The sequence below is a fragment of the Garra rufa genome, chromosome 16 (genome assembly GCF_049309525.1).
Source record: "Garra rufa chromosome 16, GarRuf1.0, whole genome shotgun sequence".
Taxonomy (NCBI): domain Eukaryota; kingdom Metazoa; phylum Chordata; class Actinopteri; order Cypriniformes; family Cyprinidae; genus Garra; species Garra rufa.
Window position 1 is genome coordinate 2,742,167 of NC_133376.1, and position 25,801 is coordinate 2,767,967.

The 25,801-nt window shown below is 32.3% G+C and overlaps 1 protein-coding gene across 1 annotated transcript; it reads left to right on the top strand.

The window, feature by feature from the left end:
• Positions 1-1,332: 1,332 nt before the first annotated feature.
• On the top strand, positions 1,333-20,681 carry rhogd (ras homolog gene family, member Gd). Its single transcript, XM_073820276.1, has 2 exons — positions 1,333-1,407; positions 18,340-20,681. The coding sequence occupies exon 2, from the start codon at positions 18,365-18,367 to the stop codon at positions 18,938-18,940; it is 576 nt and encodes a 191-aa protein (XP_073676377.1). The 5' UTR covers positions 1,333-1,407; positions 18,340-18,364; the 3' UTR covers positions 18,941-20,681.
• Positions 20,682-25,801: the final 5,120 nt, after the last annotated feature.

Consider the following 25,801-nt stretch of genomic DNA (forward strand, 5'->3'; position numbering starts at 1 on the left):
AATTTTCTAGCTGGCTCGCGCATCACCTGTTTGATCGCGATGACACATTACGTCAGGGCTATTCAATTAGATTCATTTGAGGGCCAATTATCGAGCTGAAAATTTGAAGGGGGCCAATGGGATGGGCGCCGTCCCGATCTCTTTCTAGGGGGGGGGGCTATACAATTAAATTGAAATGCACTAAAATCAACTAATATTACAACACCAACCACTATAAAAGGTTAACATTAGTGCTGTCTGTCAATCCATTAAAAAAAATCACGCATTTTTCTGTAATTAATCATGATTAATCGCATATTTCTATAGTCAGAATTTCACACTGGACCTCCAAATTAAGGTAGAAACAACATAAAGTATATTTTAAGTATGTGTTTAATGGCTTTTTTTTTTTTTTTTTTTACCAAGTAGCCTATTATTAATGAAGTATTGATACCAATACTGGTACCGGTGTCTTTATTAAATGAATTTTCTCTCAGTTTTACATATTAATTATGTCAATTCAACATTACAGTATAATTGAAAGCCAATATTTTCAACATTTAATAGGCTCTGAAATATATAACTTTTAATTTAGATGATTTTCTTTTTTTTTTTCTTTTTTAAATTTAAACATCTTCACATATAAATTGTTTATGCATAAACTACACAGATTATTATTGCAATATACTGGTTATAATTGTGATTTGATGTATTTTAATTTTTTTTACATTAGTGTTTGTTTACCACAAAGTATATTTTGGCCATCAAAATAACATTGGATTATAAGAGCTTTACGTGCTGGAAATGGTTGTGCAAAATGTTTGAAAGTCTTGAATTTCTCTTTCAAAAGGTTGATTACGTTGAATGTACCATTCTGAATTCAACAAATAATTAGGCTGTGTTAATAACTAAGGGAAATTTTAGTTTGAAAGCCAACCTTTATTATCAAATACCGACATGATAAAAGTAAAACATATTTAAAATTACATTTTCAAAATATGTCTCTGGCATTGTTCAGAGGGCCGGTCCAAATGTGGGGCCCCTGGGCCTTAGTTTGGGGACCCCTGGTCTAAGGTAAGACGCTCATGTCAATCAACTGTGTTTCCTCACACCGACAAGAAGCTAAGAATAAACTGATTTTAAAAAGGGGATATTACTTTTAAAGATTTTAAAAAAATACCATTGGGTGGATTTTTATTATTGTAGGGTGGTTATGTACACAAACTGCCAACACACATTAATGTTCAAACAACATGGAAAAGGTAGTTTTGGCACCCGATGATCCCTTTAAAAAAAATCTATCGGCGAGTGCTGAACTTTTATTTTGAAGCGGTGTTTACTGTGCCTGTCGTCAGCTCACGGTGTCTGCGTTCACGCGAACACGGTTTTGAACGCTAGTCGGAGAGGCGCGCGAGGATTTCAGAGGCGGTGAGAACTTCTCTAAACTAATTTCATAAGTTTTAGCATCTTGTTATGGTCTTACATGAGGACTCGTGCTTGTTCTGATGTCCATTTGCTGTGTCGAACACATGTTATGGGTGTGAAAAAAATACAGGAAATAGTTGTCATTGGGCGCGCACAGCAACTCCATGTCAAATCTGATAATGTGTGACTGGAGCGACCGACGAGTCAAAACTACAGCATGCTACTATTATCGTTATTATTATTATTAATTTTTATTATTATTATTATATGAAAAGTGCGTTGATTGTTGATTGACGTGATTGTTTTACAAAAATTAGCAGCATCCTTACACACCCTACAGTAGTGAAACTAAAAACAACATGACTTGTAATGTTAATAATGATAAGAATAATAATTACATCGTACAGTAAACTACTTATTATAATAATATTTTTAATATTACAACGAGGGAGTAACGTTAAAGTTAGTGCTTTATCGTCGTGTGAAGTGTGAACGGGTGTTTGGACCACAGTCACTGCCAATAGCAGCTAAGCAATGTCACTGACAGAAAAAAAGTTGTTTACAAAATTAAGGAAGCGTTAAATTCCCTAACATTAACATGTCGTTAAGAACACATGCTGTTGTGTTAATTAAAGCACTTAGATATGAATATAAAACTTGTTATTGAACTTATTAAGTAGTTGGTAGCTAATCTAGCGGCTAGCATTAGCAGCTTCCGCAATAACAGTCTGTCAGAGAGGTTATGACACTCCACACACCTGAGAGTCTGATCAACCTGATAAACTCACTCTCTCTAAGTACAGGTTTCAGAGTCCTGTCATTCTCTAACTTCCTCTTTGCGAAAGAATCCTGTAAGGAATGAAATGTGATAGGATTTGTGTTGAAAACAGAATTATATTTTGATTCCGTCATCATGGTATCACAGAAGACCCTGTAACATTGAGTCAGAATTTGTTTTTGCTGTGATATTGAAACACGATCAATTTTCTTAGAGCAAACTTTGTCTATAAAATCTTCATAATGAAGCACAAATACATCTAGAACTTAATTACAGCTTTTTTTTAGTGGTGGGCATAGATTACTTTTTTTTAATCTAGATTAATCTCACTGTAATCTTGGAATTAATCTAGATTAAAATGGCTAATTTGAATTCTGCCGAAGGCATTCAGAATATGTGTGCTACCCAAATAATGACTAAAAGGAAGTCTTTGAGAACGGGTTTCTCAAGACAGGTGGCGCATTAGACCAGGGGCTCATCTCCTGTTTCCAAAATGCATCACAAACTTTTTACCCCCAGTAAAAAGGGTCTAGCAACGCCCCTGTCCTGAAGCAAACCCGGCGGCTTCATAGCTGCATCCATGTTAGCACGTCTCGTTTGATGTGGTAATTTCACAGTAGGCATACACACAGGTTCGAAGCAGTGTTGCCAACTTTTTTCAATGGAAAGTAGCTAAACCCCGCTTGAAAAGTCGCCAAATGTGGCTAAATGACGTCATACGCTCATTAGTTCAAGTTCAAGTTCAACTTTATTGTCAATCAAACCATGCAACAGTACATTACACAGCAGACTGAAATTGCGTTTCTCCCATACTCCAGTGTGCAATTTTGAAACAAGATATGACACACATTAAAAATAAACTAAACATTTAACTAAACATAGTGCAAATAGATATTTAACAGACAGACAATGAAAGACATTGAACTTGCAGTTACCAGACTATCCTACTGTTCCAGAATATGGTCAGGTTGAGGTATTTTACTGTAGTGCAATACAAGGTGCAATATGGCAAAAGTGCAAAGTGCAGAGTGGCAGCATGGAAATAAATGAGTTTTGTAAACTAGATACGTTCTAGTGCAAGAGATATTGACATATGTGCGTAAGAATATTTGCAAACATTGAGTTTGCCTTTTTCACAGTTCCACAGGTATTTGAAAAAGGCAAACTCAATGTTTGCAAATATTCTTACGCACATTAAGCAGCTTAGCATATTCATGGCGTCAGTACGTCGTGTTGTCTTGCATCTCTGCTCACATACTGTTAATTAATGCAGCCAAATTCAATGAAAGTGTTTTCATTTATATATTTCATAGATGTATTGATATATTTTACGGTTTCTTTTGTCAGACAACAGGGGAAAATATGAATCAGTGACTGAAATGCGGCCCATTAGGACATAACCAGCTCTCGAAGATATATCTTCACTAAAATCGTGATTCATAAGCATGACATTGTCTAATGAAATCAAATACACCTACGAATAAGGGCCTGTCCACACGGATCCGGCGTTTTAGGAGACTGAATCCGATATTTTTTGAAACCGGGTCCCAAAGTGGATAAATCTGAAAACGACCCCCTCGCGGTTTCGTGTGTACAGCCAATCTGTATATTTTGTGAAGCGATGATGTCATCACATCACGTGTCGGCTGCGTCACACGTAACAGCAACAACAGTATTGGCGGACTACATGATTGCGTTCGTGTTGCTACTAAGCCTACTAGCTTTATTACAGCAAAATCTATTGCTTCTATGCAACTGTTATGAGCAACAAGCGATAATGTTCGCATCTTCGTCTTCTTCTTCTTAGTTCGTATACAGCGCGCAAGGTTATGCGCGTGCTCAAAGTCTTCTTCTCCGTGTATAGTGTATCTCTATGGCAGAATTACAGCACCCCACACTGGTCTGGCATATATACTGCACCGTTTTCAGTGGTTTCGTGTTTACGGATTTTTTTTTAGAACGAGGGAAAAAAAATGATCGGATAGGGAATGCACCGGCTTCGTGTAGACTGAGTCTAAGACAATGGCTGTGCTGTGATTTCGGCTATACTTGCATGTAAAATAGAGTTAGAAGCATCAGAATATCTTTTTTTTTATCTGAAAGTGCTGCTTCCCTGCCGCTCACTGAACAGAGCAGACGCAGATAGAGAGAGAGAGGGAGAGAGGGAGAGCGCGCGGGCGCTGGGAAAACACGACTTCACACTTGCGCGGCAGTACCAGAGAGTCTCATAAACTAAATAAGGTTTGTCCAAGAAGTTGCTAGATTTGTCGTTAGGCGCTTTTTCAAAAAAAAGTCGCTAAGGGGGTCTGAAAAGTCGCTAAATCTAGCGACAAAGTCGCCAAGTTGGCAACACTGGTTCGAAGACTAGTTCTCGCCCCCTACAGTGCAGTTCGGCTAGGTATACATCCGCACTAAAATATCAAGGTGAAGGTCATCATAGCTTGCGTAGTATAGACCCAGCTCCCAACCCAACGTTGAGAATAGATTAACGGCGATATTTTTTTTATCGCCCGATAAGAGTCTCACGTTAACGCCGATAACGGCCCACCACTAGTTTTTTTGTTGTTGTTTATATTGTTTGTAAGAAATGAATGTGATATTTAAAAAGCTTTCAGCTAGGGATGCTCATATTGACCGTTTAACCGTTAACCGACAGTAAGAATTTTAACCGATTATTACTATCAGTTAAACGGTTTAAAAGGGTTTTTTTCTATTCTTTTTTTTACATTTGCTGCATGGTGAAAGAAATAATGCTATTTGTAATTTATCTGTTTACTCACGCGCGCGTCGACACGTGCAGTGTGGCTGTACAGACATATTTCGCTTCACCTTTACTTAGTAAACTGATGTAGTATATGCAACTCAATGGCAAGAGGCGTTATTGGGTTATCAGAGAGTGAATCCGTGAGTGAATGTGTTCAAATTCTGAATGAATTATAGTCTAGAAAGTGCGCAATAGGCGCTCCCGTTACAATCACTGGAAAGCTATCACTCATCCTAGAGTAGTTCATCGCAATCTCATAAAGTTATTAAAAAGTAATAAAATAACCTTTACACTGCACAATTAATCTCTTATTTATATAATGCCAACACTTTCTTTGTTTTAATGAAAGAGTTCGCGAAAGTGTAGAAATCAGCAAAACTGAAACCGGCACTTTGGTTGGTGAGTGGATTGTAACATAGCCTCCTCTGATTGGCCACAGTGATAATCAAATCAACATACATGTCTGTGATTGGCTATTGCTGAACGCTGTAAAACACGCGCTTCTCCACACGCATATGAAAGGGTTTTTGAGATGGTGTTTTTTTCGCGGATCTAAGAGTTAACAGGCAGCGGTCCTGCCTATCCGTACAGCATGTGGACATGTTAAAAACTAGGCACACTGAGGTATTGGCTGGCCTGCTATATATTTTTATGTCCGACGAGAAGAATAAGACCGGTACAGTTCTTCAAAGCGCATAAAAGGATTCAGTGTGTTTTAGTTTTGTCATCTTTATTAGGTAGTTATTTAATTTATACATATTTAGTGTAGGCCTATTTATAATATTCTTTTTTTTTTTTTCATTCAGATTTTCTCTGTTCTCAGAACCGCTGCTGATGCGCGATAATTTAAGTATATGTCAATACAGTTTTTGTTGTTGCTCTGTATGCTGCTGTTTGCACGTTAAAATAAAACATTTGCTTGTATTTTTAATGTATCATCACAGATACTCGTGCATTCTATTTTTATTTTAAACTAATTTATTAATTACTAATTTTATCAGTTAACGGTTAATGTTCGGATAACGAGCAGCGGTTGTCGGTCAGGAAAATTAACCGAAAAGAGCATCCCTACTTTCAGCACATTTATATAAATTTTGCTCATTTATGTTTTTTTATGACAGCAGTGCTGATACCAAATCAGAGTTTTTATCGTAGTTCTACTATCTATGTTGGTAGAAATTGTGCAAAACAATAAAAGTACAAAATATATGGGCCGTTCTACAGAATTGGTGCAAACTGCTGTCTTAAAACCAAAAAACACATTTAAAAAGCATTTAAGTACTAAAATCTTAGATTTAACTAAGATCATTTTATTATTTATTGAAACCCACAATATAAAAAATATCAGTAAGATTAATATATATATATATATATATATATATATATATATATATATATATATATATATATATATATAAAATCATCATTTAGTGGGTGCTTTCAGTTGGGAGGTGGCTGTCCTGAACCCTAACCCCTAAATGAAAATTATATTTAAATTATTATTTTTTTCCATTGTTGTTTTTATAAATCTCTTTTTAATTTATTTTTAAGAAATTTTTTATGTTTTCTTTGTATATTATGAAACTGTAAGTAGAAAATGTGTCCTGATTTTCATGTCGCTACCAAACACCATTTTTCTATAATTAAACACACTTTTTTGGGAGTTATTCCATAACATTTAGTTTTGTGTATGTGTACAACTGTTCAGAACTATGCTTGTATTTTACTATGTGTTTTAGTTTGTGGGTTCACATTCTGTAATGTGATGTGGTCGCTACCAAAGTATTACTGTCTCTACTGAAAATGTGCTGTCACCACTCAGTAATGGGGTGTTTTGTCAAAAATCAAGTATACTGAATTATCAGCTGTTATGATAGTGTTTGGTTAAATGTATATTCAAACTAAGGAATCCTTAACTTTGAAATCAGTATGATTAACCTTTTGCCTTTTACAAAGAAAAAATTGATGCAAAATATAACATCTCATAAATTACACTTGAAATATTGTTAAAATTCTAACTTATTGATTTACCTCTGAAAACGTTTAAATAAAATAGAAGAAAGGAAGATGGAAGCAAAATCTTAAGTCTGCAATGGCATTTTAGTGCAGTGTTAGATTTTTTTAAAAAAAAATTTAACATGAGATTAAAGTCATAACATTTCAAGAATGAAGTCTAAATATTTCGAGAATAAAGTCAAAATTATGAGAGTGAAGTTTAAATGTTTTGAAAATTGAAATCGTACAAATTAAAGTTATAATATTTTGAGAGTGTAGCCTATATTGCGCATACAAAGGCCCGGGTTGAGAGCACCGGGAGAAGTTGCCAGGCCACCAGAATATATTTGAATATGGTTGGGATATATGTGGGATTAATAGCAGAAATCATGCCATGTGTCATACTCACGGGGACAGTATGCTTGGAAATAATATTTCATGTCTTTGTATTCATTATGTGCAGTGCGCCAGCCCCCCAATAGCAATAAGCTTTGTGCTTTTGGTACTTTTAATATAAAATAAAGTGTCAGCTTTCAAAATCAGTTTTATAGCGATATACAAACAATGTGCCTTTTTTTAACTCTAATGTGGTGTGACAGATCGCTGTATACATGTGAATCAGTTCATTAAATTTTACTGTTTTCTTTGTAAAAAATTATGTACTCTACAAAAACGGTGGCATCCAACCTTTTTAACCTAATTGAAAACGCCGCTAAAACATTCTAAAGGTTGACGTGTACTCGTTGTATATAACATGCAGTATATTGTTGTCATTTCTGAGGTAAATAACGTTTTATTCACTGTATAATACAGGAAAGGATTGAAAAAAAATATTTAACTTTTTCCATTCATTATTTGCAGTGGCCAGCCAGTAATGGCAATCATTGTGTGCTTTGCTGCTTTTAATGTAACACAGCTCAGCTTACAAATTTTATCACAAAATATAAATTAGAAATGTGTTTTACCTCTTTATGAAACAAATATTTAGAAGTTATTCTCGTAATATTTCTACATCATTCTTGTAATATTTCACGTTATTCTCGAAAGATTTCAATGTTATTCTCACAATATTTTAAAGATTTATTTTTTGGCATTTTTGCCTTTATTACGATAGGACAAATCAGACATGACAGGAAGCGAAGTTGGAGAGAGATGGGGGGCGGGATCGGGAAAGGTCCTCGAGTTGGAATTTGAACACGGGACACCCGGAGCGCAACAGCGTTATATGTCAATGCGCTGCCCACAAGGCTATCGGCGTCGACATATTCTCGTAATATTTCTATGTTATTCTCGTAATATTTTTACGTTATTCTCGAAAGATATTCTCGAAATATTTCTACGCTATTCTCGCAATATTTTGACGTTATTCTCGCAATATTTTGAAGTTATTCTCAAAAGATTTCAATGTTATTCTCGTAGTATTTCGACATTCTCGTATTTCTACGTTATTCTTGTAATATTTCTACGCTATTATGGAAAGATTTCTCTTATTCTCGTAATATTTTGAAGTTATTCTCGAAATATTTTGTTATTCTCGTAGTATTTCAACGTTATTCTTGTAATATTTTTACGTTATTCTTGAAAGATATTCTTGCAATATTTATACGCTATTCTCGAAAGATTTCGATGTTATTCTCGCAATATTTTGAAGTTATTCTTAAAAGATTTCAATGTTATTCTCGTAGTATTTCGACATTATTCTCGTATTTCGACGTTATTCTCGTAATTTTTCTACATTATTATCGAAAGATTTCTGTTATTCTCGCAATATTTTGAAGTTATTCTCATAATATTTTGAAGATATTCTCGAAAGATTTTGTTATTCTCGTAATTATTCGATGTTATTCTCGAAAGATTTCGATGTTATTTTGTAGTATTTCAACGTTATTCTCGTAATACTTTTACGTTATTCTTGAAAGATATTCTTGCAATATTTCTACGTTATTATCGAAAGATTTCTGTTATTCTCGCAATATTTTGAAGTTATTCTCGAAAGATTTTGTTATTCTCGTAATTATTCGATGTTATTCTCGAAAGATTTCGATGTTATTCTCGTAGTATTTCAACGTTATTCTCGTAATATTTTTACGTTATTCTTGAAAGATATTCTTGCAATATTTATACGCTATTCTCGAAAGATTTCGATGTTATTCTCGCAATATTTTGAAGTTATTCTTAAAAGATTTCAATGTTATTCTCGTAGTATTTCGACATTATTCTCGTATTTCGACGTTATTCTCGCAATATTTCTACATTATTATCGAAATATTTCTGTTATTCTCGCAATATTTGAGGTTATTCTTGTAATATTTTGAAGATATTCTTGAAAGATTTCTGTTATTCTCATAATATTTTGGAGTTATTCTCGAAAGATTTTGTTATTCTCGTAATTATTCGATGTTATTCTCGAAAGATTTCAATGTTATTTTCGTAGTATTTTAACGTTATTCTCATAATATTTCTATGTTATTCTCGTAATATTTTTACGTTGTTCTTGAAAGATATTCTTGCAATATTTCTACACTATTCTCGAAAGATTTTGATGTTATTCTCGTAGTATTTCGACATTATTCTCAAATTTCTATGTTATTTTGGTAATATTTCTACGTTATTTTCGAAAGATTTCTGTGTTATTTTCGCAATATTTTATAGTTATTCTCGGAAGATTTCGATGTTATTCTCGTAATATTTTGAAGTTAATTCTCGAAAGATTTTGTTATTCTTGTAATTATTCGATGTTATTCTCGAAAGATTTTGATGTTATTCTCGTAATATTTTGAAGTTATTCTCGAAAGATTTTGTTATTCTCGTAATTATTCGATGTTATTCTCGAAAGATTTTCATGTTATTCTCGTAATATTTTGAAGTTATTCTCGAAAGATTTTGTTATTCTCGTAATTATTCGATGTTATTCTCGAAAGATTTTGATGTTATTCTCGTAATATTTTGAAGTTATTCTCGGAAGATTTCGATGTTATTCTCGTAATATTTTGAAGTTAATTCTCGAAAGATTTTGTTATTCTTGTAATTATTCGATGTTATTCTCGAAAGATTTTGATGTTATTCTCGAAAGATTTTGATGTTATTCTCGTAATATTTTGAAGTTATTCTCGAAAGATTTTATTCTTGTAATTATTCGATGTTATTCTCGAAAGATTTTCATGTTATTCTCATAATATTTTGAAGTTATTCTCGAAAGATTTTGTTATTCTTGTAATTATTCGATGTTATTCTCGAAAGATTTTCATGTTATTCTCATAATATTTTGAAGTTATTCTCGAAAGATTTTGTTATTCTTGTAATTATTCGATGTTATTCTCGAAAGATTTTTGATGTTATTCTCGCAATATTTTGAAGTTATTCTCGAAAGATTTTGTTATTCTCGTAATTATTCGATGTTATTCTCGAAAGATTTTTGATGTTATTCTCGTAATATTTTGAAGTTATTCTTGAAAGATTTTATTCTTGTAATTATTCGATGTTATTCTCGAAAGATTTTGATGTTATTCTCGTAATATTTTGAAGTTATTCTTAAAAGATTTTAATGTTATTCTCGTAGTATTTCTACGTTATTCTCGTAATATTTCTACATTATTATCGAAAGATTTCGGTGTTATTCTCGCAATATTTTGAAGTTATTCTCGAAAGATTTTGTTATTCTTGTAATTATTCGATGTTATTCTCGAAAGATTTTGATGTTATTCTCGAAAGATTTTGATGTTATTCTCGTAATATTTTGAAGTTATTCTCGAAAGATTTTGTTGTTCTTGTAATTATTCGATGTTATTCTCGAAAGATTTTCATGTTATTCTCATAATATTTTGAAGTTATTCTCGAAAGATTTTGTTATTCTTGTAATTATTCGATGTTATTCTCGAAAGATTTTTGATGTTATTCTCGCAATATTTTGAAGTTATTCTCGAAAGATTTTGTTATTCTCGTAATTATTCGATGTTATTCTCGAAAGATTTTTGATGTTATTCTCGTAATATTTTGAAGTTATTCTCATAATATTTTGAAGATATTCTCGAAAGATTTTGTTATTCTCGTAATTATTCGATGTTATTCTCGAAAGATTTTTGATGTTATTCTCGCAATATTTTGAAGTTATTCTCATAATATTTTGAAGATATTCTCGAAAGATTTTGTTATTCTCGTAATTATTCGATGTTATTCTCGAAAGATTTTTGATGTTATTCTCGCAATATTTTGAAGTTATTCTCATAATATTTTGAAGATATTCTCGAAAGATTTTGTTATTCTCGTAATTATTCGATGTTATTCTCGAAAGATTTCGATGTTATTTTGTAGTATTTCAACGTTATTCTCGTAATACTTTTACGTTATTCTTGAAAGATATTCTTGCAATATTTCTACGTTATTATCGAAAGATTTCTGTTATTCTCGCAATATTTTGAAGTTATTCTCGAAAGATTTTGTTATTCTCGTAATTATTCGATGTTATTCTCGAAAGATTTCGATGTTATTCTCGTAGTATTTCAACGTTATTCTCGTAATATTTTTACGTTATTCTTGAAAGATATTCTTGCAATATTTATACGCTATTCTCGAAAGATTTCGATGTTATTCTCGCAATATTTTGAAGTTATTCTTAAAAGATTTCAATGTTATTCTCGTAGTATTTCGACATTATTCTCGTATTTCGACGTTATTCTCGCAATATTTCTACATTATTATCGAAATATTTCTGTTATTCTCGCAATATTTGAGGTTATTCTTGTAATATTTTGAAGATATTCTTGAAAGATTTCTGTTATTCTCATAATATTTTGGAGTTATTCTCGAAAGATTTTGTTATTCTCGTAATTATTCGATGTTATTCTCGAAAGATTTCAATGTTATTTTCGTAGTATTTTAACGTTATTCTCATAATATTTCTATGTTATTCTCGTAATATTTTTACGTTGTTCTTGAAAGATATTCTTGCAATATTTCTACACTATTCTCGAAAGATTTTGATGTTATTCTCGTAGTATTTCGACATTATTCTCAAATTTCTATGTTATTTGGGAATATTTCTACGTTATTTTCGAAACATTTCTGTGTTATTTTCGCAATATTTTATAGTTATTCTCGGAAGATTTCGATGTTATTCTCGTAATATTTTGAAGTTAATTCTCTTAATATTTTGAAGTTATTCTCGAAAGATTTTGTTATTCTTGTAATTATTCGATGTTATTCTCGAAAGATTTTGATGTTATTCTCGTAATATTTTGAAGTTATTCTCGAAAGATTTTGTTATTCTCGTAATTATTCGATGTTATTCTCGAAAGATTTTCATGTTATTCTCGTAATATTTTGAAGTTATTCTCGAAAGATTTTGTTATTCTCGTAATTATTCGATGTTATTCTCGAAAGATTTTGATGTTATTCTCGTAATATTTTGAAGTTATTCTCGGAAGATTTCGATGTTATTCTCGTAATATTTTGAAGTTAATTCTCGAAAGATTTTGTTATTCTTGTAATTATTCGATGTTATTCTCGAAAGATTTTGATGTTATTCTCGAAAGATTTTGATGTTATTCTCGTAATATTTTGAAGTTATTCTCGAAAGATTTTGTTGTTCTTGTAATTATTCGATGTTATTCTCGAAAGATTTTCATGTTATTCTCATAATATTTTGAAGTTATTCTCGAAAGATTTTGTTGTTCTTGTAATTATTCGATGTTATTCTCGAAAGATTTTTGATGTTATTCTCGCAATATTTTGAAGTTATTCTCGAAAGATTTTGTTATTCTCGTAATTATTCGATGTTATTCTCGAAAGATTTTTGATGTTATTCTCGTAATATTTTGAAGTTATTCTCGAAAGATTTTATTCTTGTAATTATTCGATGTTATTCTCGAAAGATTTTGATGTTATTCTCATAATATTTTGAAGTTATTCTTAAAAGATTTTAATGTTATTCTCGTAGTATTTCTACGTTATTCTCGTAATATTTCTACATTATTATCGAAAGATTTCGGTGTTATTCTCGCAATATTTTGAAGTTATTCTCGAAAGATTTTGTTATTCTTGTAATTATTCGATGTTATTCTCGAAAGATTTTGATGTTATTCTCGAAAGATTTTGATGTTATTCTCGTAATATTTTGAAGTTATTCTCGAAAGATTTTGTTGTTCTTGTAATTATTCGATGTTATTCTCGAAAGATTTTCATGTTATTCTCATAATATTTTGAAGTTATTCTCGAAAGATTTTGTTATTCTTGTAATTATTCGATGTTATTCTCGAAAGATTTTTGATGTTATTCTCGCAATATTTTGAAGTTATTCTCGAAAGATTTTGTTATTCTCGTAATTATTCGATGTTATTCTCGAAAGATTTTTGATGTTATTCTCGTAATATTTTGAAGTTATTCTCGAAAGATTTTATTCTTGTAATTATTCGATGTTATTCTCGAAAGATTTTGATGTTATTCTCGTAATATTTTGAAGTTATTCTTAAAAGATTTTAATGTTATTCTCGTAGTATTTCTACGTTATTCTCGTAATATTTCTACATTATTATCGAAAGATTTCGGTGTTATTCTCGCAATATTTTGAAGTTATTCTCGAAAGATTTTGTTATTCTCGTAATTATTCGATGTTATTCTCGAAAGATTTTGAAGTTATTCTCGGAAGATTTCGATGTTATTCTCGTAATATTTTGAAGTTAATTCTCGAAAGATTTTGTTATTCTTGTAATTATTCGATGTTATTCTCGAAAGATTTTGATGTTATTCTCGAAAGATTTTGATGTTATTCTCGTAATATTTTGAAGTTATTCTCGAAAGATTTTGTTGTTCTTGTAATTATTCGATGTTATTCTCGAAAGATTTTCATGTTATTCTCATAATATTTTGAAGTTATTCTCGAAAGATTTTGTTATTCTCGTAATTATTCGATGTTATTCTCGAAAGATTTTTGATGTTATTCTCGCAATATTTTGAAGTTATTCTCGAAAGATTTTGTTATTCTCGTAATTATTCAATGTTATTCTCGAAAGATTTTTGATGTTATTCTCGTAATATTTTGAAGTTATTCTCGAAAGATTTTATTCTTGTAATTATTCGATGTTATTCTCGAAAGATTTTGATGTTATTCTCGTAATATTTTGAAGTTATTCTTAAAAGATTTTAATGTTATTCTCGTAGTATTTCTACGTTATTCTCGTAATATTTCTACATTATTATCGAAAGATTTCGGTGTTATTCTCGCAATATTTTGAAGTTATTCTCGAAAGATTTTGTTATTCTTGTAATTATTCGATGTTATTCTCTAAAGATTTTTGATGTTATTCTCGTAATATTTTGAAGTTATTCTCGAAAGATTTTGTTATTCTTGTAATTATTCGATGTTATTCTCGAAAGATTTCGATGTTATTCATAATATTTTGAAGTTATTCTCAAAAGATTTTAATGTTATTCTCGTAGTATTTCTACGTTATTCTCGTAATATTTCTACATTATTATCGAAAGATTTCGGTGTTATTCTCGCAATATTTTGAAGTTATTCTCGAAAGATTTTGTTATTCTCGTAATTATTCGATGTTATTCTCGAAAGATTTTTGATGTTATTCTCGCAATATTTTGAAGTTATTCTCGAAAGATTTTGTTATTCTCGTAATTATTCGATGTTATTCTCGAAAGATTTTTGATGTTATTCTCGTAATATTTTGAAGTTATTCTCGAAAGATTTTGTTATTCTCGTAATTATTCGATGTTATTCTCGAAAGATTTTTGATGTTATTCTCGTAATATTTTGAAGTTATTCTCGAAAGATTTTGTTATTCTCGTAATTATTCGATGTTATTCTCGAAAGATTTTGATGTTATTCTCGTAGTATTTCTACGTTATTCTCGTAATATTTCTACATTATTATCGAAAGATTTCGGTGTTATTCTCGCAATATTTTGAAGTTATTCTCGAAAGATTTTGTTATTCTTGTAATTATTCGATGTTATTCTCTAAAGATTTTTGATGTTATTCTCGCAATATTTTGAAGTTATTCTCGAAAGATTTTGTTATTCTTGTAATTATTCGATGTTATTCTTGAAAGATTTTGTTATTCTTGTAATTATTCGATGTTATTCTAGAAAGATTTCGATGTTATTCATAATATTTTGAAGTTATTCTCAAAAGATTTTAATGTTATTCTCGTAGTATTTCTACGTTATTCTCGTAATATTTCTACATTATTATCGAAAGATTTCGGTGTTATTCTCGCAATATTTTGAAGTTATTCTCGAAAGATTTTGTTATTCTCGTAATTATTCGATGTTATTCTCGAAAGATTTTTGATGTTATTCTCGCAATATTTTGAAGTTATTCTCGAAAGATTTTGTTATTCTCGTAATTATTCAATGTTATTCTCGAAAGATTTTTGATGTTATTCTCGTAATATTTTGAAGTTATTCTCGAAAGATTTTATTCTTGTAATTATTCGATGTTATTCTCGAAAGATTTTGATGTTATTCTCGTAATATTTTGAAGTTATTCTTAAAAGATTTTAATGTTATTCTCGTAGTATTTCTACGTTATTCTCGTAATATTTCTACATTATTATCGAAAGATTTCGGTGTTATTCTCGCAATATTTTGAAGTTATTCTCGAAAGATTTTGTTATTCTTGTAATTATTCGATGTTATTCTCTAAAGATTTTTGATGTTATTCTCGTAATATTTTGAAGTTATTCTCGAAAGATTTTGTTATTCTTGTAATTATTCGATGTTATTCTCGAAAGATTTCGATGTTATTCATAATATTTTGAAGTTATTCTCAAAAGATTTTAATGTTATTCTCGTAATATTTCTACATTATTATCGAAAGATTTCGGTGTTATTCTCGCAATATTTTGAAGTTATTCTCGAAAGATTTTGTTATTCTCGTAATTATTCGATGTTATTCTCGAAAGATTTTTGATGTTATTCTCGCAATATTTTGAAGTTATTCTCGAAAGATTTTGTTATTCTCGTAATTATTCGATGTTATTCTCGAAAGATTTTTGATGTTATTCTCGCAATATTTTGAAGTTATTCTCGAAAGATTTTGTTATTCTCGTAATTATTCGATGTTATTCTCGAAAGATTTTTGATGTTATTCTCGTAATATTTTGAAGTTATTCTCGAAAGATTTTGTTATTCTCGTAATTATTCGATGTTATTCTCGAAAGATTTTGATGTTATTCTCGTAATATTTTGAAGTTATTCTTAAAAGATTTTGTTATTCTCGTAATTATTCGATGTTATTCTCGAAAGATTTTTGATGTTATTCTCGTAATATTTTGAAGTTATTCTCGAAAGATTTTGTTATTCTCGTAATTATTCGATGTTATTCTCGAAAGATTTTGATGTTATTCTCGTAGTATTTCTACGTTATTCTCGTAATATTTCTACATTATTATCGAAAGATTTCGGTGTTATTCTCGCAATATTTTGAAGTTATTCTCGAAAGATTTTGTTATTCTTGTAATTATTCGATGTTATTCTCTAAAGATTTTTGATGTTATTCTCGCAATATTTTGAAGTTATTCTCGAAAGATTTTGTTATTCTTGTAATTATTCGATGTTATTCTCGAAAGATTTTGTTATTCTTGTAATTATTCGATGTTATTCTAGAAAGATTTCGATGTTATTCATAATATTTTGAAGTTATTCTCAAAAGATTTTAATGTTATTCTCGTAGTATTTCTACGTTATTCTCGTAATATTTCTACATTATTATCGAAAGATTTCGGTGTTATTCTCGCAATATTTTGAAGTTATTCTCGAAAGATTTTGTTATTCTCGTAATTATTCGATGTTATTCTCGAAAGATTTTTGATGTTATTCTCGCAATATTTTGAAGTTATTCTCGAAAGATTTTGTTATTCTCGTAATTATTCGATGTTATTCTCGAAAGATTTCGATGTTATTCGTAATATTTTGAAGTTATTCTCAAAAGATTTTAATGTTATTCTCGTAGTATTTCTACGTTATTCTCGTAATATTTCTACATTATTATCGAAAGATTTCGGTGTTATTCTCGCAATATTTTGAAGTTATTCTCGAAAGATTTTGTTATTCTCGTAATTATTCGATGTTATTCTCGAAAGATTTTTGATGTTATTCTCGCAATATTTTGAAGTTATTCTCGAAAGATTTTGTTATTCTCGTAATTATTCGATGTTATTCTCGAAAGATTTTGTTATTCTTGTAATTATTCGATGTTATTCTCGAAAGATTTCGATGTTATTCATAATATTTTGAAGTTATTCTCAAAAGATTTTAATGTTATTCTCGTAGTATTTCTACGTTATTCTCGTAATATTTCTACATTATTATCGAAAGATTTCGGTGTTATTCTCGCAATATTTTGAAGTTATTCTCGAAAGATTTTGTTATTCTCGTAATTATTCGATGTTATTCTCGAAAGATTTTTGATGTTATTCTCGCAATATTTTGAAGTTATTCTCGAAAGATTTTGTTATTCTCGTAATTATTCGATGTTATTCTCGAAAGATTTCGATGTTATTCGTAATATTTTGAAGTTATTCTCAAAAGATTTTAATGTTATTCTCGTAGTATTTCTACGTTATTCTCGTAATATTTCTACATTATTATCGAAAGATTTCGGTGTTATTCTCGCAATATTTTGAAGTTATTCTTGTAATTATTCGATGTTATTCTCAAAAGATTCCGATGTTATTCTCGAAAGATTTTGTTATTCTCGTAATTATTCAATGTTATTCTCGAAAGATTTTTGATGTTATTCTCGTAATATTTTGAAGTTATTCTCAAAAGATTTTAATGTTATTCTCGTAGTATTTCTACGTTATCATCGTAATATTTCTACATTATTATCGAAAGATTTCGGTGTTATTCTCGTAATATTTTGAAGTTATTCTTGTAATTATTCGATGTTATTCTCAAAAGATTCCGATGTTATTCTCGTAATATTTTGAAGTTATTCTCAAAAGATTTTAATGTTATTCTCGTAGTATTTCTACGTTATTCTCGTAATATTTCTACATTATTATCGAAAGATTTCGGTGTTATTCTCGTAATATTTTGAAGTTATTCTTGTAATTATTCGATGTTATTCTCAAAAGATTTCAATGTTATTCTCGTAGTATTTCGACGTTATTCTCGTCAAAATTTGATGTTATTCTCCTAGTATTGTGACTTTATTTTCATAGTATTTCGATGTTATTCTCGTAAAAATATAACCTTCTTATTAAATGATATATTGTGTTTTGGTAGTGACAAATTTGGACAGAGGACTGCACAATTATTAGAAACGTGTATTTTGGATATTATACAATTTGCATTACATACAAAATTTGTGGAAAAAGACATTTTCAACTAAATTCTGTCGAATGGCCCATATCAGTGTGTCTCAAAGTGTGATGTCACCGCAGGTGCCGCTGCCCGTGAGGACGCAGAATGCAGACCATTAAGTGTGTTGTGGTGGGCGACGGGGCGGTGGGCAAGACCTGCCTCCTCATTTCATACACGACGAACGCCTTCCCCGAGGAGTACATCCCCACAGTGTTCGACAACTACAGCGCTCAGATGAGCGTGGACGGCCGTACGGTCAGCCTCAACCTGTGGGACACGGCGGGACAGGAGGAGTACGACCGCCTGCGCACGCTCTCCTACCCGCAAACCAACGTCTTCATCATCTGCTTCTCCATCGGCAGCCCTTCGTCCTTCGCCAACGTCCGCCACAAGTGGCACCCGGAGGTGTCCCACCACTGCCCCAGCGTTCCCATCCTCCTGGTGGGCACCAAGCGGGATCTGCGCTCGGATTCGGAGACGGTCAAGAAGCTGAAGGAGCAGGGTCTGGCGCCCACCACTCACCAGCAGGGCGGCGCTCTCGCCAAGCAGATCGGAGCCGTCAAGTACCTGGAGTGCTCAGCGCTCCTGCAGGAGGGCGTGCGGGAGGTGTTCGTGGAGGCCGTGCGTGCCGTTCTCTATCCTGTTACCAAAAAGAACGCCAAGAAGTGTGTGCTCTTATAGTCGGCCGCCTACACATGAACTCGTGAAGAAGCTGTGCAGGGGTCATCCTGGTGTTTGTATCCATCTCTTCTCGCTCGCTCTTTCTGATTTCTGTCTCCCTCTGTTGAAGTTGCTTGCCTGTTTTCTTTGATTAATAAGAGTCTGTTGCCAGGTCCACTCGATATAAGATACATTAGCAGTAGAAGTAGTAGTATTTCTACTGCCTTGACTCCTGTGCGTTTAGATAAATGTGCAATATAACGAAGACTGAATGAGGTCGGCACATCAGACTTTACGTTTATAGACGTCACAGCCAAATCAGTGCTGTGGCTTTAAAATTATTTTTTTTAATACGCAATATTGTATTTTGTAAAAATGGATGGTTTGGGTTGCACTGACAAGTGTGAGTTTATATTGGAAAGCTGCAGGATGTATTTTACTCCAAAATCAGAAAATAATAGTTTTTGAGGACCATTAAGATTTTTAAGGAAACTCCCGTCATGCAAGGATGAAAATCTTCCCTAGACACAATGACTGACTTTTTTATTCTTATTTTATACGTACATAGTACTACAAATACTGTCAGGCTGTACGTTTCCGATTATATTTTACAAAAAATATTTTGCAAAAAATCTTAATGATCCAAAATAGATATTTTTAATGCAAAATCTAATTTTGGGGTTAAATATGACTCATTTTTTCTTCTTCTTAACCCATCGTCCTGAGAATCGTGCCTTATGTGCTTTTGTAAAGGGCTGCGTCCCGCTGCTAAACAAGTATTAGTACTGTTGTCGCGATGGCAGATTTAAGCAGCGGCCCGTATTTTCCTATTCAGAGATGGTCAGTCGGATTATTCTGCATGCCTTACTCACTTTATCGAGAGTCGCTGGCCGTTTGGTTTTAGTGTACGCCTCGTTCCTCAGAGCCAGCGAACGCCTCACAAACACCAAAGCGCTGATGTGTCTTTCCAGCCCAAAGACTGATCCACAGGGTCCATAGTACAAACCCTGAGCGGACGCAGCCGAACTGTGTTCAACATATCATTATACGTGTCTCGTTCAAGGGTGGTTTTAGGGGTTTGTGTTATTATTAACCAACGAGTTTTATTTTTGGTTTTGCATGTTCAGTAAGAGCCCCAATCCTCATCTCACATGCATCAAGGTGATTTCCAGTGTTGTTGTTTTGATAGTGTCTATACATCTCAATGCAGAGAGCTGCAGGCATTATGAGGGGTTTCAGAACTGGAAGTTGTGGTTAAACATTTTGCAAAACTGACGTGGTGTGGAAACCTGTGACTAGACAGCCAATGTTTTTTTTGTTTTTTTAAATTGCCGTTTTTAACTTCTTGCTTTTTCTGAACTGTCTTGGCCAAAGAGTGCCTTTTGGATGCACGGATGTGTTGTGGAGCAACTGGACTAGTTAAACCAGGACTAATCATTCCTTACTTCGTATTCGATTGCTGGATGTGAGTGTTGTGCTGTGTGCGGGAAATGAAATCTGTGCAAGCGCTGATATCACTATTAGGTGTGCCGCTGGTGAATGACGAGTGATTGTGACAGTCGACTGCTTTCTGTTTCCTCTTTCAGAGCAATAGCACAGTTTCACGCTTGTGCCGTCTGTGCGTTTCTGGTATGTGGTACTACATTTATACACTGGGAACTCGATTGTTGTCAAAATTGCCTTTTTATAACCAAAATAAATTGTATAAATGAACTAACCGTGAAATTATTTTAAATTATGCTAAATAAATTTTTACACACAACTTCTTTGAGGTTGATTGACTTCTTCCTGAGACTGACAGACGGTGGAGTTGCATTGGTGAGCAGGACGCCGCCGCTGTTGCTGACATGCTAAATGCAGCACATGTTCTTACTTAAGACGGTTTCCGCTGCTGCTGCCGTGCACAAGCCACAACAAAGAGCTGATAGATATCAACACATGCTGCAAGCAGCTCCAGTGCACACTTTTGTTTCACAAGAGCATGTGGGAGGACTGGGTCCGTGAGCTGGCATCCTAAATGCTGCTTCTACCTCAGGTGACGTTTTCACACTTTAGGTGTAAAACAGACATGCTTTTTATTCTGATTCATACAAACACATTGAACTGATTTAAATTGGGAATGATTACTTGTTTGGATACATGCAGTGGAGGTGAATTGTTTCATAACTAATGCAGATTTGAGTGCTGCACTTTATGTAATTTAGTAATATTATAGTAAGATTTTAATGTGATGGTTTCCACTAGGTGGCACCAATGCTGGCTTACTGCTGCTGAATGCAGGACTCATAATTCAGTTTTCTGTTCAATTTAAAAAAAAAATCCAAATATAAATAGTTGAGGTCAAAAAATGTTGGTTAATCATTTTACCAAAATAAGAGGGATCATACAAAATGCATGTTATTTTTTTTAGTACTGACCTGAATAAAATATTTCACATGAAAGATGTTTACATATAGCCCACAAGAGAAAATAATAGTTGAATTTATAGATATGACCTTTTTCAAAAGTTTACATGCACTTGATTCTTAATACTGTGCTGTTACCTCAATGATCCACAGCTGTGTTTTTTTTTTTTTTTTTTGTCCTGAACAGTTAAACTGCCTGCTGTTCTTCAGAAAAATCCTTCAGATCTCACAAGTTCTTTGGTTTTCCAGCATTAGTGTGTATTTGAACCCTTTCCAACGATGACTGTATGATTTTGAGATCCATCTTTTCACACTGAGGACAACTGAGAGACTCATATACAACTATTACAGAAGGTTCAAACACTCACTGATGCTCCAGAAGGAAAAAACATGCTTTAACAGAATTTAAAGATCAGGGTGAATTTAACTTATTTTGTCTTCTGGGAAACATGTAAGTATCTTCCTTAGCACTTGAAGGGCACTAGGGTACTAAATGAAAACAATATCATATTTAGGCAAAACAAGAAAAAAGTACACGTCTTTTGTTCAAAACAGGGTGTCTGCGGGTCCCTAAAATGTCATTTTCCTAATAAAAGGCCTTAAAAAGTCTTACATTCAGATTTGGAGTCTTAAATATTTTTGGTCACATTACCGCTAAAATATCTTCACTGACTGGACATAACGAAGATTCCCCCAGACATTTCTTGTTTGCAAATTCATAAATGTGTTTAAAACATGAATCTTATAAAATTATTAATATATTATTTATTGAGATTTTGCAGTGTAAATGATTCAATCTGCCTGGTAACAGCCCTATAGAATTTATTGTTGAATTGTAATAATTTGAAATGAAAGATAATGCATACATTTAAAAGGTAAAAAATAAAGGCCTTTATAAAGGTAAATAAAACATATGCTGATTTAAGTATGTAAAAGTTAAACACTGATGAAAATATTGCTTATTAAAATATTTTTGTGTTGAACATTGTCTGCTGATATGAAGAGTTCACTGTATATTGTAGTAATAAATATCAATAATGACATTTTAGTTTTGAAATGTAGTTTTACATTACATACATATACTATGTGTATTTCCATTACAGGGTTAGGTCTTCAATTTCATATAAGGTGGTATTAAAAAGGTCTTAAAAAGTCTTAAATTTTACTTGTTCATATCTGTAGAAACCCTGTCAAAAGTTTTCACCCCCGGCTCTTAATGCATGTTTTTCCTTCTGGAGCATCAGTGAGTGTTTGATCTTCTGTAATAGTTGCACATGAGTCCCTCAGTTGTCCTCAGTGTGAAAAGATGGATCTCAAAATCATACAGTCATTGTTGGAAAGGGTTCAAATACACAAAAATGCTGAAAAACCAGCGAATTTGTGAGACGGGCCAATCACATGCTGTGAAATATGTTAAACACCGGGGGAGTGGCTTAACTGTGTCGAAGATGTTGCAGTTGCTCACAGCTGATTGGTCCAGCTGGAGTTTAAAATCTCTGACTCAGAACAAGAGTAGCTGTGCAGTGTAATGAATGGCAACTAAAACCTAGCCTCAGTGCAAATGAATCTAAAACTAACCCTGCCATGGTATAAATTGTTTTTAAGAACCGAACTGATCTTGTCATCTTGATCTTGTCTTGAGTGTCTGGGGTGTGCCCTCTGTGATGTCATTTCCTGTTTTCTTGGCACATGTCAGGGTTTTGTGCTAACAGACATTACAAATAGCTAATGCGTATTTTTAAAGAGAATGTTTGTGAGACACTGCAGTTGAATAGGGTTTAAAAAAATGACTAATAGTTATCAACTTTCTTACCCAGTTGATTGATTACTTTGATAATTGCGAACAAGTTTTCTAAAATGTTTTAATATGCAAACGAGACATTATTTAATGAAAATCTAAACACTGGATGAAGTCCGTTTAAAAATTCTTTGACAAATTAGAGTCAAATGTTTTTACAGAAGGGATTTTGCCACTCCACAGTTTAGAAAATATTTAAGCAGACAGAAAACAATATATTTTTTTACATTTTTGGGGGGAATAAAATGTTGTATATAATCAAGCAAATTATATATAAACAAATCCCTCTGTAAAAACCTTCAGGATATAGGCAGGAATGAAAATGTAAAGTGTGGTGTGTGTAAGTGCTACTGAAGTGGAGATTTATGACTCAGTGTAGGAGAAAAAACTCATTTTGAGAAACAGCCTTTAAAAATATGTGTTGTAATTTAAATCTATTGACACAAATAGATAAAGTGCAAATAAATAACAAATAGAAAAAGAAACACTTAACAGTGTCTTTTGGATGGTTTCTTTCCACTAGTCTGAAAAAACACTTTATGAAAAACCAAAAAGCCACAAATCTCAAACTTCACTGCAAAAAGTGCATTTCTTAGATTTTTTGTCTTGTTTCCAGGAAAGATACGTAAAGATTCTTAGATCAAGAAAGATTTGAGTAGAAATTATTCTTATTTTCAGAATAAACTAGTCAAAATTAGGTGTTTTTGCTTGAAACAAGCTAAATAATCTGCCAATGGGGTAAGAAAAATAATATTTTCTGTTAGTTTTTTTTCTTACTCCATTGGCAGATTATTTTGCTTCTTTCAAGCAAAAACACACTTAATTTTGACTTGTTTTTTCCAAAAACAAGAATATAATTTTTATTTGTCTAGAAAATCCTTCTTGATTTAAGATTTTTTAGATATTTTTGCTAAAAAAAAGACTAAAAATCTAGTCTAGTGCAGTGTTGACAGGTGCGTGAGAACTATGTGCATCTTATCACATAAAAAGACAAAATTCAATATTCAGGTACTTGCATTGATTTTAGTATTTAAAAGCCTTTATTTGCAGGGCACATTAAGAAATGTGTATCAGCCCAAACAGGCCTTCATCAGATAGAAGAACAATAGACAACAGGAAGTGGTAAATCATTCAAAGACATGCAGCGGAGGTGAAGTAAATGTATGAGTGTGTTTTTCCGTCTTTCACCCAGATGCTCACTCATGACCCTACAGAGGAAAAGAGGACTAAAAGATTGATTGATGAACTTTAACTCTAAACTCTGACCTTTAACCATCATTTATAACACTACAGTATGAGCTCCAGCGCTGCAGAACAGAAACCCTGGCTTTTGAAGCAAGTTTTGATGAACCATGTGATTAATAAAAACGTGGTGTGTGAGACAGATGCTGCAAGAGATGATCCTCCTCTAATAAAGACACAGACAACAGCGAATAAACAATCCCTCACCAGAGGAGTCGTTTTACTTGATTACTGTACATGAGCATTATTTTGGGGGATTTTTGCTCTTCTCAGGTACAATTTAAACTGACTACTTGTACTTTTTACTCCTTACAATTTTATTTCATCTTGAAAGTACATTGCATAATTATTTATCAATATCTGCTGAGAAAAAACTCAAAATGCCCCAAATATACAATTAAAAGATTAATTATCCTTTGAGACAGTGACTTTGAATAGACCACACAAAAAAAGTGGCCTTTCAAAACGTTAATGTTGTGTTTTAATGCTATGACTCTCTGTCTGGAATATGTGTGACCCTGGAGCACAAAACCAGTCTTAAGTCGCTGGGGTATATTTGTAGAAATAGCCAACAATACATTGGATGGGTCAAAATTATCCATTTTTCTTTTATGCCAAAAATCATTAGCATATTAAAAAGATCATGTTCCATGAAGATATTTTGTAAATTTCCTACCATAAATATATAAAAACTTAATTTTTTATTAGTAATATGCATGGCTAAGAACTTAATTTGGACAACTTTAAAGGTGATTTTCTCAATATTTAGATTTTTTTGCACATATTCCAGGTTTTCAAATAGTTGTACTGTATCTCAGCCAAACATTGTCCTATTTTAACAAACACTATATCAATGGAAAGCTTATTTACACAACTTTCAGACGACGTAAGAATCTCAATTTCGACAGATTTACACTTATGACTGGTTTTGTGGTCCAGGGTCACATATTTTATGCCTCTGCATCACATCTTGCTCTTCAAAGGGACAGTTCACCCAAAAATGAAAATTCTCTCATCATTTACGGACCCTCATGTGGCCCCAGGTGTTTATGATTTTCAAGCTAAGATTTTTTGTCCATATAATGCAAGGGGACAGGACACCTTCAGAAAAGATGGTCAAGATTAAAATATTAGTATTTGTATTCTTCTATGCCTATCATTTCACTTAAAGGGGTCATCGGATGCCCATTTTCCACAGTTCATATGATTCTTTAGGGTCTTATTAAAAATGTTCAACAGTAGTGTGAAAATACCTTTCACCTTGTCAAAATAAGCTCTGCAAAACATCAACTCATTTTATTGCATGGTCCTTTAAATGCAAATGAGCTCTGCTCGCCCCGCCCCTCTCTGATGTGGGATTATGAGCCGTAATGTTTACTTTAGTGGCGAAACTTGCCAACAAGCACATATTGAGAAAGGTGTTTGCAAAGATACATA

Bases quoted from the DNA above. Each gene is read 5' to 3' on its own strand.
- rhogd (XM_073820276.1), top strand. From the start codon at position 18,365: ATGCAGACCATTAAGTGTGTTGTGGTGGGCGACGGGGCGGTGGGCAAG.